General features: G+C 38.4%; 1 protein-coding gene across 2 annotated transcripts in view; it reads left to right on the forward strand.

The window, feature by feature from the left end:
* Positions 1–849: 849 nt before the first annotated feature.
* Positions 850–19,776, forward strand: part of LOC100892744 — a 35,971-nt gene continuing 17,044 nt past the window's right edge. The window contains exon 1 of one of the 2 annotated variants that reach the window (XM_030998143.1): positions 850–1,444. In XM_030998143.1, coding sequence (XP_030854003.1) covers positions 1,419–1,444 — 26 coding nt within the window. In that variant the 5' untranslated portion in view covers positions 850–1,418. Of the gene's footprint in view, positions 1,445–15,327; positions 15,699–19,776 lie in introns of those variants that run through there. The other variant, XM_003728931.3, reaches the window with a different exon arrangement.

The following is a 19,776-nucleotide window of genomic DNA, read 5'->3' on the forward strand; positions in this document are numbered from 1 at the left end:
TTTATCATTCCACTCATAGGAAAGAGAGAGAGAGGAAGAGATAAAGAGAAAGAGAGGGAGAGAAGGGGGGGGGGGGGGGGGGTGAGAGAGATGCAGACAGAAAGCGAGATGATCATGGTGGGAGGGAGGGACATACAGGGAGAAAACATGGAGAGGGGAGCGAGACGAGGATATAGATAATTATGAAGTGGGGGAAGCAAAAGAGATACAGGCAATGGGAGACCGCATCACAAGAAAGAAGAAAAAAGAGCTACGTAAGGCGGAGATAGCTTGGGATAACGGATGTGATAAAGCAATTAAGGGTGTTCGTCGAAATAGAGATAGTATTTAGGGAGGTTTGTTTGTTTAATTTCCGAAAATCATCATAAAAAACAATAACACAATATAACAAAATCAAAGACTTATATAACAATGATAGAATGATAAAACGGTTGGATAGTCCATTTCAGAGCCATTAACCTAATGGCTCTGTTCTTCCATGGAGGGAACACAATACGAAGAGAGGATTGCAGTGACATATCAGTTAGAAAGAGAAAAAATGATGAGACAGAGTGAGAGGAAGGGGTAAGATGGTGACAACGGAGAGAGAGGAAGAGAGAGAGAGAGAGGGGAAGAGAGAGAAAGAGGGTGGGGAGGGGGGCAGAGAAAGAGGGAGAGAGAGATAGAGAAGGAAAAAAGTGGGAGAAGGCAGGAAAAGAAACAGTGCGAGAGGGTTCGAGGTACATCTTACGTGCATGACGACGTTGCATGCAGTGCCCCGCCTCCTTAACCTCCTTCGAATGCTTTCACCGATTCCCGCCAAAGAGTAAACTAATCTCTAAAGTATGTGTACACACAGACGTTGTCGTCTGCGCCGATCTCTCCAATCGCGACCCTTTGCAAAAGCGTACATTGCCTTCTCTCAAATCTCACTTTCTCTCTCGCAGTAGCAAAAAAAAAAAAACGCAGTTTCTGCCTCTCTATTACCATTTAATTGATCACGTTTACAAAGTGGGGCATATTGTTCAAAATATGGGTGTCCGTGCACGCAGACGACTGAAACGCAGAGCACAACGGGGTTTCTATTTTTTCTCCGAGATATAAAGGCACTCATGTGTGCTCCGCAGGGCGGTAATTATTTTTTCATGGGGTTTGTATTGCATTGCTATGACGCTGCTGTACGTTGCTCACCGGCACTAACGCGCAACACGTACAGCGAGGATTAGAACGCAGATTTAACAATGGAGCTCGCGGAGATATGTACACATCTGCAGTAGATCTCGAGGGCTCAAAATAATGTAGCACCCTAGCCCGGACCAGTTGCATTCGAACTGCGGACCTCTGTGTACCTTAGTGGACTAACTAAACCCCTCGGGATCATATCAAACTTCTTTGTTGGAGTTTTCTTTCTCAGGATATTGCTAAGCGACGAAGCCATCATGCTGAAATCAAAGAAGAAAGTGGAGTGAGTATTGAAAACTACAGTAATCATTTTAGGGGGCAAGTTTTGAAAGTATTGGTGAATCTTAAGAAGTATATCTGACTTCAGTTGCCACTTTTGCCCATAGAGAGTTGTTAAGTAGGGCACCATTTCCTGAAGCCTATTGGAGGTTCTTCTCGAAGCCATTCCAACCATATAACACACAAATGATGTTGAAAGTGTCCACATTTCTTTAATATTGCCCTTCTTGTTAGAAACACGATCGGAAACACTTTCGAGATATCAACTAAAGAGCAATTTGTATAACATATTGTATATCTCAAACAAGTAGTGGTCGTATTACAAAATACATCATTGTAATTTCTGCATATGTTAATAGATGATGGACAAGGCTTAATTTACACGATCGCAAAGATTTAAACAAAATTTAACTTAAGGCAATTTCAGCAATCCTTTCCATCAACTTTTAAAATTTGTGAACATTGCAATAACGTATTACGTAATCAAAGATATCAAGTTTGGAAAAGACTTTTCTCTATTTCAAATGAAATAATGTTTTGTATACATTTTCCACATAATTATAGTATTCATTTTTATTATGATATTTGTATTTTGTTGGAAATTAATATAAATAAATGAATTAATGAATGAAATGAAAAGAAATTTATGAATCTGAACATGATCTTTATAGGATGTACGATAGGATGTTGACGCTGCCCTTGAGTTCATTTCTCGAAAGTCTTTATCATCGTGTTAATTGCCATAGCTGGATTTCCGAAAGACCTCAAACGTATTAATATTAGCATATCTCCATTCCTAAACCAATCATATTTGTTGTAATAACCAAATAATACCTGTATATATTCACAATATCTCTGACATTTCTAATTATACGTGGAATAACAGAAACGCAAAATATTCGAAGTCGAATCTCTTTTCACTGTTGTAGAATGTAAATTGGCTCTTACTTGTTAGGCAGACGATAACGTGCAATCCACCAAAGACTAAAAATCAATTACCTTTGCGCCAGGTATTGACTAGTGACCCCATTGCCATAGATCAAAATCAACATCTATCGTTGAATGGAAACACAAGCCACATTTCCAAGGCTTGCTTCTTCTCTCTAGATATTGGAAAATTTACAATCAAATTACAAGAAAATTTGCTTGCGTTCTTTCATCGCCAGCATGCAGTACAAACACCACCACAGGTCATGGGAGAAAGCCGGTGTAGTCAAATATATCCCTGCAGAAATGCTAATTTCAGGTCGAGCAAATACCATGTAGTAGTCCTAATCAGGTTAAATACCAATTGCTGTTGATTTAATTCATTTAGTTCTTCCCCTCGACTCCATATTTTATGAGCTGTAATTCCGTGCGCAATCGAAAATATGCATATTTCATAGGAGGCACACGTGCTATTCATTTAGAGTTAATATACAGTAAGATTAAACTGTTATATTTTTAAGCCTAAATAGAATGGCTACGTTTTATAACCGCTGAAAAGCGTTTTTGTCGAAGGAGTACGGATGCGTCAAAAAGCAGAGGGATTCATTGGATTTCGTTGTTAAAATCATTTAATACTATTTTCTTAGAGGATGGTTATCATATTACAGAATGAATTAATAATAATATTTTACTAAAAAATATAGACTTTTAAGACTTAAAGGGTCATATAGAAATAGTTTAATGAAAATATCTCCGAAGTTCAAAGAAAAATGATACGAAATATGTCCATGTCATCTTTAAATTAATTTGTCATCTCTCAAAATTACATCTGTTTCAAACGATGTACCCATGAAGCCGAACCAGCGAATGAAGAAAGTATCGGTACACTACTGGAGAAACTTGCTGCTTTTATCGTTTTTAACTTTTGGAGTAATGAGACAATGTTAATGTTAAAAGGGGATTTTGGTTTAACATTAACATAAAGGAAGTTTGTGAACCTTTGTTTTATGATATGAGGATATTCATGAACTGCTTTGAAGACCTTCCAGCACAGCTGTTAATCTTCCATCTGTTTGGCGTTTTAAGCAATTTATTTCCACAATATACATGTAGATGGATCAATCCACGAGGCCCAAAACGGTCCCTTAAAAGACGCAAGAACAGATGTAGGCCTACAAACAAACAACAAATGAAACTAAAATAACAAACAATACATGGAAGAGATAAAGACAAGACAAATACCACCAAAAAAAAATTAACGAAAAAAACAAAACATTTTCCTTCTCCCTTCATACTGAGAGAGATCTTGTAGAAGGTCGGTATGATTCCCAAACATCATGATTCTGAGAGGGGGGAGGGTCACATCACTCCGTTTCTATATAATTTTGGACCCGCCCCCCACTGGCACTTAAGATTTACCTTGTCTTAATGAGATTATTAAGACTCGAATAAGATTCAAATTTCATTTCTTATCCTTAAAACATTACGAGTGCGCTGACAAAAGCGTATCATCCAACAGCCGAACCAACCACACAACCCCATTTGTTTAAAATCTCGGATCCACCCCTACTGAAGATTTACCTTGTTATAATAATAAGACTCAAATTTCATCTGTTATCCTTAAAACATCACGAGTGCGCTCGAGAAAGCTCATTATTCAATACCCGAATCAGCGCTTGCCTGACTTGGCAGCCTGAAATAACAGCCTAACATCGATACAGTTCAAGCAAATGTCAACCTAATAATGCCAAAGGCTAATTTTTTTTTCTCGTTGATTTGGGGATAAAGTACCGACATGCTAGAATAGCCTAGGAAAACATTTATTAAGAAAATAACGTACTTCTCTACCGAACATAATTCCACATGTATTATAATCACAGTTCTTTTTCGAAATGGATGAACTTACATGTATGGTGGATGTAGACTTATTCGATCAAGCTACCGTGAACAGAATCTTAAATTGAGAAAATGCAGAGCCTAAATTTGTTCATGCTTCAATACATAGTATTTCTTTCAACATTCGTTAAGAAACACTATTATCGCCTCTCATTTTCTCTGATTTAATACATATTTCTCTCCCTCTCTCTCTCTCTCTCTCTCTCTCTCTCTCTTCTTCTTCTTCTTCTCTTTCGCTCTCTTTCTCTTTCTCTCTCTTCTCCATCTCTACCTTCAGTCATTTTCAGTGAAATGGGCTTCAGGCTTCAAATTATTCTGCTTTTGTCCTAACTTGACGCAAAATTTAACCATTTTACTTTTTCGTTCTGCGTAAACAATTGTGATGGATCTTCTCAATTTAATTGCTTAAGTCATGCAAATTACAACTCTCAATTTGAAATACTCTCCGTCATATCCTAAATAATGGCTGCAAGTAAATTGAAAAGCTGAAAATTGGCATTTGTTGGTCTAGCATACACTACTGTAATGGATGACGGTGATTCAGTTGCATATTGAATTGACAAAAATATGCAATGACGAATTAGAAATACATTTTGTTTCCTAGCAGCTAATTGGAAACCCGAAAAGAGTTATCGAGATCTCTTAATTAAAGGCCCGCCCCTAATAACATCAATCAACCTCCCCTCTGCTGATGACAGGCATACCGTGTTTGCACTTTTTTCAGTCGATCAACATCATTAATTTCATGTCATATTAGCCAAGGAGCAACTGTCCGTCCGAGTTCGTCTCGTGTTGGACTATTGGGTCGTTTTGGAATAGTTCTCAATTTTCGAAGGCTATTGCGCATGCTATATGAAACATCTTTTAGGCTGAAACGTAATCATGGGGCTAGCAAAAGCCAAGCAAATGGACCCCCTACTAAGAGTTTGCTGCTTGCTTAACCAGCCTATCCCATCCGTACTTGGAGGCGCAAGGAAATGTCCAAAACTTGTGGAAGTTTTGTGGGATGGCGATCAAAAAGCTAGAAAAGGACGATTTTTGATTTGTTTAATTTATCACCCTCAGTTCGGTTCAGTTCAGTTTATTTTATTTTTGCACGGCACCAACTTCAGCCAAAGGCTGTTCTTCTGTTGGTCCGTGCGCAATATAAAAATTACATGTACAATGATAAGATAACACATATCATATCATATGAAATACTAAAAAAACAAAAACAAAAACAAGCACATAAGTATACAAAGAAAAATGAAAATTTACAAACCGAGATACTACTACCCAGCCCCCCCCCCCCCCCCCCCCCCCCCCCCCCCCCCCCCCGTCGGCAGTTATTCTTTCCAAACAGCGTTTATTTTAGATTTTATAGTTATATAAATAGATATTTAAGCGAACAAAATATAAAATTAATATTTATATCACCCTTGATTTAAATACAGAGAAAGACATATTTTTTAGGTTCATAGGTAGCTGATTCCAAGATTTAATGCCTCTATAACATAAGCTCCTTTTCTTGAAATTCATATGTGGTTTTGGCAGTTCTAAGGTTTTATGAGCATTTTTCAAGCTATAAAGATTTTGTTTAATTACAAAGTACTTTCTAAATCCACCATCATATCATTCCATGCGTGTGGCGAAATCCGTTGTGAGCGCAAATATGAGTTAAAGGAGTGAAATGTTTTAAGTTTCTATTAAAGGTAAAGACCAGTTATGGTCATGCGATTGCATTGTGAAAGAAACGTTGTGGAATCGATCAGAAAAGGTTGATCATCTAGCATCTAGCATCTGCAAGGTTCTGGAATCATCAAAATGATAAGAAATTTGGCCCATTCTTCGTAAAGTTACAAGCACTATACACAGAAAGATGTATATGGGACTACCCTATTTCTCTCACAGACCATGAGAGAAACAAATTTACCAAATATATGAATTAGTAGGCGGTTTCCCGGCAAATTTGTTATCATCATGTATTAGTCAAAACATATTCTTTCACATGATTGGTAATGAGAGCTTCCATTTCATTTTTTGAAACTGGGGCGTTTCCAATACTGGCCTTTACCTTTAACTACTGCCCCTGGATCGTAAAATTCCAATGCTCAGTCAGATAAATCCGGCAAAGTTTTCAATCTTTGCAGTTCTATACTATACCAATGTGCAGTGATGGTGCGGAGATGATTATATCTTTGAACTCGAACATATACTTTGAATTAAGCTTTGGTTATACATTATAATACCAATTAATACTTAATTCGGTTCAAAGGCATCAGTTACCGATGTTAAATCTGAGATGCATGGCCCTACGTGTAATCAGTGTCTGTGATATGGTGTAATATTGAAGCCCTAAAAAATCGCGCTTCAAAATGATCAAGAAGTGCCTCAAAAAGTAAAAATCTTTTAGTGACCGGTTTTACCATACTCGTTTTCTCCAGTAGACTGTAATGTTATGAAAACCGTTTGGCAAACGCACAATTTGGTTTCGATTTTCAATCATAAATATCTTGATAATCAGACAGGCAATCGGCTCGTACATTTCATGGGGTTTCTGACTGACCTAAATGTTTATAATTATCATTGCATGCAGCATGAGCTAAATCCAGGATTTTGGTTTAGAATCTGAGACAAAGTTACCGAATCCCTTTAAGCCAAAGCTAAAGGAATAGGCAAATATTATATTTGAACCATCTTTTGTTACCGTTATAGAGCTCTTCCACATGTATGCATCAGTCTAGGAAATGCACCAATATGGCTCCCATTGTATACTCTGGAAGTCACAGACGTAGCACACAGAAGCAATACAGCATCACGATGCTGCAATGAATGACAATATCCGTTCGTTTCCATTCTATGGCCTAATCTATCACAGAGATGGCGGGGAATTAATCTCAATCTCGCATTTTCCAAGGCCAAAGAGATATCCCATGTGTCAGTCACCTGTCTACATACGTGAATGGCACAGGTATAAACAGGAAATATGAAGGGTCACGTGACCTCAATCGTTATATATGTACGCGAGGAGGAAGGAGGGGAGGGGGTAGATTGAGGAAGAGAGTTCAGTGAAGGCAACTGCTATTCACCATTATGTGACTTGCTTACTTTGGATATTATCTGATTTAAATAGGTGAGGGAGTTTGTTGAACAATTAATGGAAGGCAGCCGCGCTTCACCGCCATGTAACTTATGTACATTGAATCATCAAAAACAAATATTGGTCATATTTTTCTGATTCATATTTACTACTTCGTTTGTATGCCTATGCCACCTTTGATTTCATTTTCATGTAACCTGTCAATTACTTCCACTAATCAATTTTTTTTTTTTGGGGGGGGGGGGTTGAAAACAATAACTCATCAAAATTGAAAAGCACTTCTCGATGTCACATTAGGAACTTTTAGATATGCACGTCGACATAGCGGACTGCTACGTGTGACGTCCTTTAAAAGGTCGTCACACGAAGCAGTTCACCATGTCGACGTGCAAAACTAAAAGTCCCTACTGTCATCTTCACACAATGCCACTTTTGTACAGAACGAGAAAACACCTGCTTTTAGCATTTCTTTCATGTGTCAGTAGACCCGTTTTTCTAGGTCTGTTATATAAAAAATCAAATCCTGGCTGCTATTTCAAAGTCATTACAAATCTGTAGACTTCCATTTTGAAATTTCATACATGTGCAGGTAATAGGTCTGTGGTATAAATGTCTAAATTGGAGCATTCTATGCCTCAGTCACACCTCTGCATTTTTGCATTTATGACAAGCCGTTTTAACACTTATTCCTATTTCTTGATATCAAAAATTGAATTCTTGATATCAAGAAATGATTTTCTGTTGTAAAGCAATGGTAATTCTTGATATTAAGAATTCAATCCTTGATATCAAGAAATAGGAATAAATGTTGAAACGGCTTGCCATAAATACGCAGCAATACGCAAGCCAAATAACTAGGCGTTGTGGCGTGCGCCTGTAATCCAGCTAAAAAGTGGAAGTTACAAACTGATTCAGCCGAGGACGCAGGTTCGAAACTGAGTCACGTCTTTCGGATGGTGACGTTTAAAGGTCGGTCCCAGACGTAAATAATCATATCTGATTGATACACGTCTGTAAAAACCCAATACACACACACACACACGCCAAATACGCAAAGGTGTGACTGAGGCAAGGTTCCTACTAATAATCACAAGCACGAATATCTCGGTTTTACCTCCCATCAAAGATCTTGGAATAATCTTGAAAACGGACAAAGACGTCCAATTAATACTGATGACGATTCACCTGCTTTCTGTGGTAAAATATTGATTACTTACTTCTGAAGCAACCTTGGGTATTTGTTTTTCATTAATAAGTATGGAATGCAGATGGAAAAACAGCTGGTAAATAGTTTCTAGTAGGAAGAAAAGAGTCACTTTTGATAATAACGATTTGAAAAGAACTTTGATCTAGATCGAGAGCAATTAACGAGTTACATTCTCGGCCTTTCTTTGGAAAAGCCATCAAACTTGAATGACGCAAATATTCAGAAGAATAAGTTTGTATCAACAGTATACCCTCCATTTGGCCAAGAACGTCAAGCCATTATTGTGTACGTGTGTGTGTGTGTGTGGGGGGGGGGGGGGGGGGGGGGAGTAAACCTTGAGTATATATTTTGCTAAAATTGTCAGTAATTAATATTAAAAAATCTGTCGGTACATTCATGCCGATGCAATTAAATTTTCTCTGGATTGAAATCTTCTCAAACACGTTTTAGAATAATTGATACTTGATCAATTCACGATATTTTTAATATCCGGTCACCTGAATGACGTAGTATTCAACAAGTCTTGGATGGTTCCGTTCTTCGCAGTACGGAAAATATACAATTGTGAAAAGAGTAATTACATTTTAATACTATTTTTTTCGATTATAGCAAATACAGGTATAAAATTGCCACCTAATGTTTGTTTGTAACTTGCAACGAACAGAAATTACAAGGAAGTATTTCATCAATCGTTAGTTACATGCTATTGATAGTGATTTGTTTTTTAGTGGCCGGTGCCCCAGTGATTACAAAAAATAAATAAATATGAAAATAATATGATTACTTCTTTTCTTCAAATCGATTGTCCATGTTTAATCAGTTTTTATCACCGCTCTGTTTATTTGCATATCTTAATATACACTGATGCGAATGCTTTGTTATTGTGAAGAAAAAAATATCAAGTCTTCTTTAAAAAGCTCACCACTTCATATCTTCGTTCTCTGTCTTTTTTTATTTTTATTTCTCTCTCTCTCTCTCTCTCTGTACTTCTCTCTGCCCCTCTCCCTATCTCTGTCCATGGAGTTATGCTCTGTCTCTCTATCTTTCTCCCATCTCTCTCTTTCTCCCATATCTCTCTCTCTCTCTCCCCCTCTCATTTAGATGCCATTATTATACATGTAATGATGACCATGAAACAATAATATAAATACATCCAACAGCAGTTCTAATCCATACGACTTTAACGCAAAGTCATTCCAATATGGAAATAAAATCACCTCGCGCAAGACTGGTCCTTATAACAGCTTTGCTTTGCCATTTAATCCACAGCTCTTATTGTAAATGTAAATGGAGAAACTTGACGCGCCCATTCCGAATGATTACAATAAAATCGAATTATTTACTTTTTGCGTCCATTAAGGTTCCCCCCCAAATGGACTGAACGAACTTGCAAATAGTAATGCGTGTTTGCTATATAAAGTATAGAGGACACGTCTTTCCCGTATATTTCAAGTCGTTACAATGCGGTCAGTTGTTTAAATCGGGAATGCATCTAAAAATCCTTTCATTTTAGTTCATTGAAGCTGCGTTGATTAGTGAGCACTCATAGTCGCAAAATATTTGGATGAATTGATTAATATCTAGAGCAGAAACAAAACAAACATTAAAACGTCATCCTCTCCGGCTTTCTCTCTTTCTCTCTCTCTCTCTCTCTCTCTACTATCCCTCGCCTTCCTAGCTCTCTGTGTCTTTGAGTATCACTTTCTCTTTATCAGCCTTTCTGTCTTCCTCTCCCTGTCTCTGTTTTCTATCCATATACAGCTGGTTTTCTGTGCGTTTGATAGGCCCACACAAAGCAAAACTAGTTCTGATGTCATGTAGTTACTTTCGTAGGAAAATGTATGCGTGGTATGCAACTAGCACAACAATTTACTTGACAAATACGTCTAGTGCTTTTTGACAGTTTACTAGAATCGACTCTGGCCCGAGGTAAAACATTTTCAGTATAATCGACATGTCTGATCCCTGTGATTTCGTGTTGAATGTTATTTTTGGTCTGCCTTAAGCCAGTAGGACATTAACTCTATATTTACCATGTTAATTAAAGTACATGTATTGTATATGAGTGAAATAATTTCCTTCTGTTCTCGGGGACGACGGCTCCATAATCACCCCCACACCGATCAGCATTTAAAAACATCACATAGAACGACATCATTACCACCAGCAATGTTATGGTGCAATGATTATACCAGCGCCATAGCGTCCACCATTCAATATTTTACCACTACCCGAAACCACCAAAGCCACCAGCAATAAACGGCGCCATGATACAGGCTCCACAACATCCATTGTTGATACATGACATGTATACCACCCCAACCACCACCACCACCACCTCCAGGAATACATGTTGCCATAACCATACCATTGCCCACCATCCAACCTTGCATACCACCACCTGTAACACCACTACATGTACCTCCTGTCACATTCAATCGTTCCCCAGGTACCCCCATTCAAATGTAACCACCACCTGTGGGTTTTAGCCTCTTCAACTCTCCGAAGAACATCTCTTCATTAACCTCGCGACGCTAAACAAGCGACTATACACCGCCCAGGAAACACGGTCTCATTATCCTCACATCATTACCTCATCTCATCCCATCCTTGTCTCATCCACTCCATCCTCCTCCTATCTTCCCTCCATCAGTCTCCTCCTTGATTTCCCTGGTGGGTCTTCCACCCCTGATCAGCTCCGTCGCTCATGCTCATTACCGACTCACCTTACTTACCCGTCTCTCCAGAAAAGTCGTGACTGGTGTCTGGGGAATTAAGTCCAATTTAAGAATTATCCGTTTAATCATAATTTGCTGCACTGCCTTTTTGCTCTATACCTCCCCCCCCCCCCTCTTTCTCTCTGTAGAATATTGCCCTCTATAGCGGTAATACCTTCACCAATCACTCATCGCAACCCCCCGTTCTCTCCGTCACTCTCTCTCTGTCTCTGTCTGTCTCTCTCTCTCTCTCTTTGTCTCCCTCTCTCTCTCTATGTCTCCCTCTCTCTACCTGTCTGCATATATTTCATCCTATTTCTTACCCCTCTTATTTCTGTATTAAACTTTTGTTGTATTTTCTTCTCCATGCTCTCACTCCTAATTTTCTTTCTTTCTCTTTTTGTCTCAGATTTTCGATAATAACCCCCTTTCTCTCGTTCTCTCACTTTCTCTCTCTCTCTCTCTCTCTCTCTCTCTCATATAAATGAATACAAGACAAGTCATTATCCTCATTTTATCATTACAAGGATCATGTAGAGCCGGTTTTTGCTTGTTCGTACTTCCCTCGATACTACTTAATCAATTATCATATGTTGTGTTAATCAATACCCGAATAGCAATCACCGTCAAGGATACCTGTACGTTTTACATTTCATAATTAACAAAAAAGATGGATGGTAAAGTGAGTGATATAAGTTCGCATGCCGAGAAGAGCTTCTAATTACGGACGTTTGGCATACGATTTATGAAGCCAAGACATAAATTTAATTATTACACCATAAATCGATGACTTTATTAAGCTGATCTATTTGTACTGTTGGTCTCTGACAATACAATTAGTAAACATTAGGGCCCCCATTGCCACACCCACCCGCTAGGACATGCCAGACGCCCCATTCCTTACATTGTAATTGATAGGGAATCATGTTATAAACATGAAAATTGGTTACCTTTCCAGCTAGGCTGACCCCTCCGGGCTCCCGTACTAGTAATTTATCATGGAATGTTTACACATTTCAAGACTAAACAGGTATATCTCCGTGCTTAAAAATTACGAACATGTATGCAGACTTTCAGAACTTTTGATGCTCGATGTAAAGCCCCACTGTCCTACTTGTAGCTACTTGCTCCCTCTATATAGAAAACTTCCCCAATCGGTGCCTGCTGGTCCCCATGATCCTCTTTTTCTTATGTTAGTTGAGAGCTGAGTTAATGAGATAGCCACCAGTCAATGACCTCGCTGGATGGTCTAATCCCTCCCGGCCAAACTAGTATTGACGGTCTTTAAAGCATTTAAAGCTGCCATTTAATTTCAGTTTGTGAAAAATTGCATCCGCCTGCAATGAGAAAACTTATGCAGATTACAAATGTTGAAACAAGGTTACGCTTAACTTCTTAATGTGCTTTTCTCTTTACCGCATTTCTCGTAATTAGCAATAATAAACGCATCCATGGACAAAGTATACGTCAGCGGGTTTTTATCGATATCATGCATATCTTTTGCTAGGTTGAAATGAAAGTAGTTCACGTCATTTCGTCAATTCTTATTTCAGAGTATTCGGGGTTCAATCACTTTAATGCTGTCATAAAACTTCAGTATGTTAACAATAGCACTCAGCTGATGACAAATTAATTAAAGCTGATAGCAATTGCAGAACAGGGTTATGCTTAACTGCTCAATGTACTTCCTCTTTTAATGCATTTCTAGTAAATTATTAACCAAAGTAATTAACATAGGATTGGTCATATCGATGTGATGCATAGCTTATATTTAGCTGGAATGAAAGTATTTTACGTCATTTTGTCAAAATAACACGCCTAACCCCAAACGCGTTGATTAGCAGGAAAATTGGATAATTAAATTATATACTCAACAACGCGTTTTCATGGAACACTTAATCGATGATTCAGCATAGCACTGAACGATTGCGTATTTACGTCACATTGGTATATTACTGCATTTTGTTGCTATGCTGTTGGCATTAATTTGCATGGTTTTTGGCATGGTTTTGATGGTTTCAATGCCTCTAAACGCATAATTATAGGCCGTATATTAATAATGATAATAATGACAATGATAATAATACTACTGCTAATGACAATAGTAGTAATAATAATAATAGTAATGATAATATTAATAATGATGATAATAATAAAAAGACATCTATAAAGCGCCTAATACCATGTTTCTAAGCACGAATGAAGGTGACAGGAATAAAGGAAAGTTATACATATATTTTCTTATTTCGTATTGATTTAAATAATCATCAAGACAATAATAATGATAATAAATGGAAATGATAGAGTAGCTTCCAAACAATTTATTTGAGAATTGACTTTACCTACGTGTTATCAATACAAATAAAGAAATATGATGTACTTCAAGAAAAAGGCGAAACCTGCACCATGATCTGTTTAATAGCAACTCCCATTAAGGATGCACATGAAACCTGTTAAAACACGTGAAATAGTACAGCTCTGACAAAACTACACCATCAACGTGCTAATAGGCGAAAAGGTGCACCACTGATAATATCAGATTAACTAGGGTGCAAAATGAATCTCCGGGGTGCACAATATGTTCAATATTATATATCAATATCTAGAATTGAAACTTTGGTAAAATTGTCAGTGCTATATATATATACCTAGGGGGTACTGTTGTACTAAAAAGTTTATCCTGTATATTTTAGTCTTTAAAGATAAAGGTGAGTTCTGGTCATCCGATTGCATTGTGGAAGAAAAGATGTGGAATGGATCAGAAAAAGGTTGATCATGTAGCATGTGAGTATTGGTGTGTACTGCAAGGTTCTGGAGTCATCAAAATCATAATAAATTTGGCCCAGTCTTGGCAAAGTTACAAGCACTGTACACAGAAAGATGTATATGGGACTACGTGACACGTGCGCGATATTTTATCAGGTCCAAATAGATATAATATTTTACCAAATATATCAATTAGTAGGCGGTTTCTCGGCAAAATTTGTATCATTACGTATTGGTAAAAAAATATTCTTTCACATGATTGGTAATAAGAGCTTCTATTTCATTTTTTGAGAGGGGGCGTTTCCAAAACTGGTCTTTACCTTTAACCTGTATATTTTAGTCAGGTTACGGCGTCTCTTATTTGGTTCTTATGTTGTTATACCTAGAGTAGCCAGATCAGTATTGCTACTGCTCTTCCCGAGGGCCTTGCGATTAGTATTACCCCAGTGATTTCCAAGTACCCATTTACACCTGGGTGGAGAGTGGCAAATGCGGATTAATGTCTAGCAAAACTACACTCGTGTCGGGCTGGTATTCTAACCCTCAACCCTAGGATTGAGAGTCCAGTGAACGAACCACTATACCACAACACCTCCACAACATAATTCGTCAAAAATATGTTATAAGGTTATATTTTATTATCGTCCATGAAACAGGCTTTGATTTAAAGATTGAAGCTATCTGGAGGTATGGGCATCAATCATTTAAAGGCTCATTGGAAAAGGTGTCTCACAAATCTAATGGTGTCACAAAATATGTGTGAGATTCTAAACGAACGTATGAAGCTCAGCCTCTTGCACCTGTGCCACTTATGAAAATATTATTTTTATTCGAGATAAAGGGGAGGGGAAGCCATCTTAATCCGTGCCTATCCAATAAATTTTATATTTAACACTGACTAAGTGCCACATTTAAGAATAATAACCCCCGAAAATTGTGTCAAACTAATTTCAACCCGTCGTTAATTATAGAGGGCGGAGTGAAATGAGAACGGACAGGTGATTTTAAGCACAGCTCTTGAACCTGCTTGCAACCACTAGAGGGGAGAAAACACTGACACAATATTTGAACAAGCACACGCCAATCATCACGAATATGGATATTACATTTTCATCTCTACCATATATATATATACACCCCGACTTTTCCCGCGCTCGGCTGCGAAAAGGCGCCAAAATATCCGTGCGCATACAGTACTTTGCTCACCCCAGCGAATATGCATCCGATATTCATACTTGACGGGTTTTACCAGTCATGCATGCTCAATATGAATTAATGGGGGTAATGAGGGCTCGGCAAGGCTTGGGCTCAGTTGGCAGGTATATTTCGGAGTGGAATCTAACGGATTTGCCTTAATCAGACAATACTTGATGTTGCAGACGGTTGTTGGATACTCGAACTCTCTTTGTGGGGTTTAAAGATCGGTCTCTACTTCTGGGCTAAGGATTCAAGGGCTCTGTTTAAACATCTCAGATTATAAATAAGCATATCTGAACATCGGGTCGATATTTTCAGCTCTAATTCTTCCCGTTGCATCGTGGAGTGCTTGGTGATTGTGTGTATTTATAGCCCATCAGCTGTTTCTTGCTTGTGCAGACGACAAGTGTCAGCGTCAACCTTTTTTTCCCGCCACCGTTATTATTTATTCTCCACCTGTAGGGAATCTGTGAGTATATTAAACACGTGTTTTTGTTCACACCCTGGAATGTTGATAATATAGATGCATTGCTGAGTGTGTATCTCTGCGAATCGTGAGGAATAGCTTTCAATTGGCAAGAGCTTTCAAAATAGTCATGGTGACAGAAAATGACACCAATCAATGATATATCGCTTTTAATACACAGTCATGTCGCCTTCAAGCTGACAGTGTTATAAGGCATTTAATATTCATGCGATATGCGACAGACATAATGAGAAAGGAGCGTATGTTATTAACAGTGCTTATTGAATACCTATGAATAGAATTACACTAGAGAAATCTGAGTACCTGCATTATATGTTACTGTGGTGTGTGGCATTAAATTAATGTAAGCCCTGACAAAAGATTTTGATAACATATGGATTCAATTAAATTGGTAATCACGAATTCCTGCTCGTCATTGAAAGCTATGTATTAGTCTAGGTTGGCTCCTATAAATGCATCATTTTTTACATTAAAAAATTAATCACTAAAAGTAAACATTGAATCATACAGAAGTAACCCGCTAATGTTGCTTGTCATTTTAACCAAATGAAAATTCTAAATAAAATTGAAAGCTGACTTTAAGGAAAGTTGGCTATCAGAATACAAAACAGACTTAAAAAAACACATTGAGTGCCGAGGTGAGTAAGAAGTGTTGTTTAGTTAAACCAGGGTTAAGGGTTGAGTTGAACCTGCTCTCAGAATGCGGCCTTTCTGTTTCCATTTCTGGTGATAAATTTAGCGATTTGGTATCACCCAAATAAGTGGCTAATTTGGATGAGCTATGTTGTATCGTAAAAAGCATAACTTTAAAGAGTTAAACATTTTTTTTAAAATAATTCTTATATCCGTAAAAGAGCCATCAATTTCATTAACATGCTAAAAAAAGTGAGAAGGAATGCAAGCGTATCAAAGTGAAGCCTGGTATTATGGATGGAATTATGCCGACTGTAACACAGGTGTTTTCTTGTAAGCGATACTCTTTTCTGATTATGCATTTTATCTAGAATGGAGCACTCGATGTGAACGTCACTACCAGTAGTCCATTTTAAACATGTAAATGTTCTCATATTACAATTCAAATGACGAACTACATGTATATTTATGTTCACTTCAGTTCGCAGCTGACATTCTTATTCTTATGCCACGCTTTTAAAACCATTAATCTTGTGAAATGGTTATGGCCGAGTCATCCGACGGTTGCTATGCGAGTCCCATACTTGAGGCTGTAATACGAGAGTGGTTTCTCGTTCAATTGAGACGGCAATGGGCCTCTTGACATAGAAAGCACACATTTATCATGTTTAGAACGAATTTAGCCGAAGAGATCGTCTCCTAAAGGACGTTTCTACTTCTCCTCCTCTCCCATTGCTCTCGGGATGTTGGTTGCTATGGTCTCCCCGGGATGCATTCCGCCTCTTTCTCCATCTCTTCCTTGATAGCCCAGTCACAATAATAACCAAATCGACTCCTAAATGACCGATAACCGACAGCATCTAAGCCCTTCGGGGGGGGGGGGGGGATGCAATATTTTGTTCGGTCTATATAGTCAGCCTGGTCATAGTCTTGTCTGTGTGGCTTGGGTGTTATCATGTTTAGGAATCAAATGAGCCTAAGAGCTCGAATACAGAACGACGCTTTTACCACTCCTCCTCTCACATTGATATCGGGACGTTGGTTGCTATGGCCTGCCCGGGATGCATTCCTCCTTTCCACCATCTTCCCCTTAATGCCCCAGTCATATTACTGTGGCAGCTTCAAAACATCCGTTGTCGATACTATATTCACCCTTTGGGGATAATGTCATATTCCGTTCGGTCTGTTGCCGGTCTGTTGCCGGTCTGTCGCCGGTCTGTTACCGGTCTGTTGCCGGTCTGTTGCCGGTCTGTTGCCAGTCTGTTGTCGGTCTGTTGCCGGTCTGTTGTCGGTCTGTTGCCGGTCTGTTGTCGGTCTGTTGCCGGTCTTTTACCGGTCTTTTACCGGTCTGTTGTCGGTCTGTTGCCGGTCTGTTGTCGGTCTGTTGCCGGTCTGTTGCAGGTCTGTTACCGGTCTGTTACCGGTCTGTTGTCGGTCTGTTGCCGGTCTGTTGCCGGTCAGTTGCCGGTCTGTTGCCGGTCTGTTGTCGGTCTGTTAACGGTCCGTTGTCGGTCTGTTATCGGTCGCATTGGTGTGCCCGGGGTATTGTGACGCCTAGACAATCATTGAAATTGATTTTTTTTCCTCTCCAGCTTTTCCCATCATCACCGATTTTCTATTATCATGATGGAGATCAAATACGAGGCTCACTTTGTGTCATAACACAATAGAGCTCTTTGCTGATAGATGATCGTTTGAACATCCTAACGAGCTGACGATCACGAGAGAAGCAATTCCATTAAGGTGGGAATGGGGTGAGCTGTGATAGCGCTCTTTACTCTCCCACCTCTTTTGTTATCTTCATTAAAGCTGTGACGCGGTCTCCGTTGAAAGTTGTTAAGTTTTTCATTTATTGACTACATTTTTGGGACATTCTGTTTTTATAGCCGCTAACCCCCCCCCCCCTTGTTTTTGTCTTTTGATCTACAAAGTAAAAGAGTAGACGAATATATGGAACAAAAATGCGTGAATCGCGTTTCATTAACATAACCCCAAAAGACATTTCCACGAGGAAACCTTTTAAGCTCTCTCTCCCCTCTCCCCTCTCTCTTTCTCTCTCTCTCTCTCTCTCTCTCTCTCTCTCTCTCTCCCCCCTCTCTCTCTCTCTTTTTCTCTCTCTCTCTTCCTTAGACAATGCTTGATTTAAAAAAAAAAAGGAATAGCTGGGGAATATCCAACTTGTTTTTGCAATGCTGGAAGGGAAAATGGATAGAACGAGAAATCAAATGAATTTAAGTGTTGCCCATTCAAAGTACATTCTCAACGTTTCATATTGCGTTAGATAATTTTATTTAAAATTTGTTATCATGGTCGTATCATATGGAAAGCCGCAAAAGACAATACTTCTTCGTCAAGAACTTTTATGTGAAATTGTTCAAGATTGTTCTCAGAGTTTAAAATATATTTCACAAACTGTTGTCTAGGATCTGGAAGTTCAATTCTTGAATCAAAACAATTCTTTTCGGCTTATTTCATATCACAGGTCAACGTCTGATTTTCTTGAGCAAAACTTCCTCCCAGCAGACTCCTTTTACTGTCCGAGCATTTCAGAATAATCGCTCAATTTGCCCCCAAATTGACTGGCCTACTTTTCGCAGCAAACGATTTACATTGGGAAATACAGAAAGAGGAATTGCTAACTCATCCAAAATCCAAAACTTCAGGAGTTCATCCGAGGAAAATGATCTTTTCTCCTAGAGCAGTCTTTGTTTTTTTTATCCAGAAATGAAGTCCAACGAACTCTTTATTGTAGCTTAAGAGCTGAGGACCCTCGGGCAGTTTTCATATTAATTTTTGTTCATGTCTACCACATTGCTTATAGGGATTTTGCAGGAGCAGAATCGCCTTTGAAGAATTTTAAAATCGATAGTTAAATGCAGTTTTCATGAAGAATAATCCGATCATGTTTATCAAAATGCTTTAATCATTCCCTTAAACGAAGGTAGAATTACCTTTGAAATTTTCTGTTCAGTCGATGGTCTGATCCAGTTTTCTAATTATGTGATCATGTCTATCACAATGTTTTAAAACAACAAAAAGTTGCCATCGAAGATTTTACAAACTATAGTCATATGCTGTTTTTTTATTATTCTAATCACGTTCAAAATAATTGGCTTTGAAGCATCTTCAATACATGGTAAAATGCAGTTTTCATATCTCCTGCTCATGTTTATCAAGATGCTAATAAATAACGCAATTTAACATGTAAAAAGCTTTTCTTCAATCGATGTTGAAACGCAGTTTTATTTTTCATGTTTATCGCAACGCTTAGAGGCACTTTCTAAAGCACGGGAATAATCAATTACCTTTGAAGAATTTTTCAATCGATGGTCGGAATTCGGATCAAAATCCGAAAGCAGGTCATTTCGTCACCTTTCCTGTTTGCACAGCATCAAATATTGATCAGAGATCGGTGACGTTGAAGAAT

The sequence above is a fragment of the Strongylocentrotus purpuratus genome, unplaced genomic scaffold (genome assembly GCF_000002235.5).
Source record: "Strongylocentrotus purpuratus isolate Spur 01 unplaced genomic scaffold, Spur_5.0 spur5_scaffold_4, whole genome shotgun sequence".
In the NCBI taxonomy this organism is placed as follows: domain Eukaryota; kingdom Metazoa; phylum Echinodermata; class Echinoidea; order Camarodonta; family Strongylocentrotidae; genus Strongylocentrotus; species Strongylocentrotus purpuratus.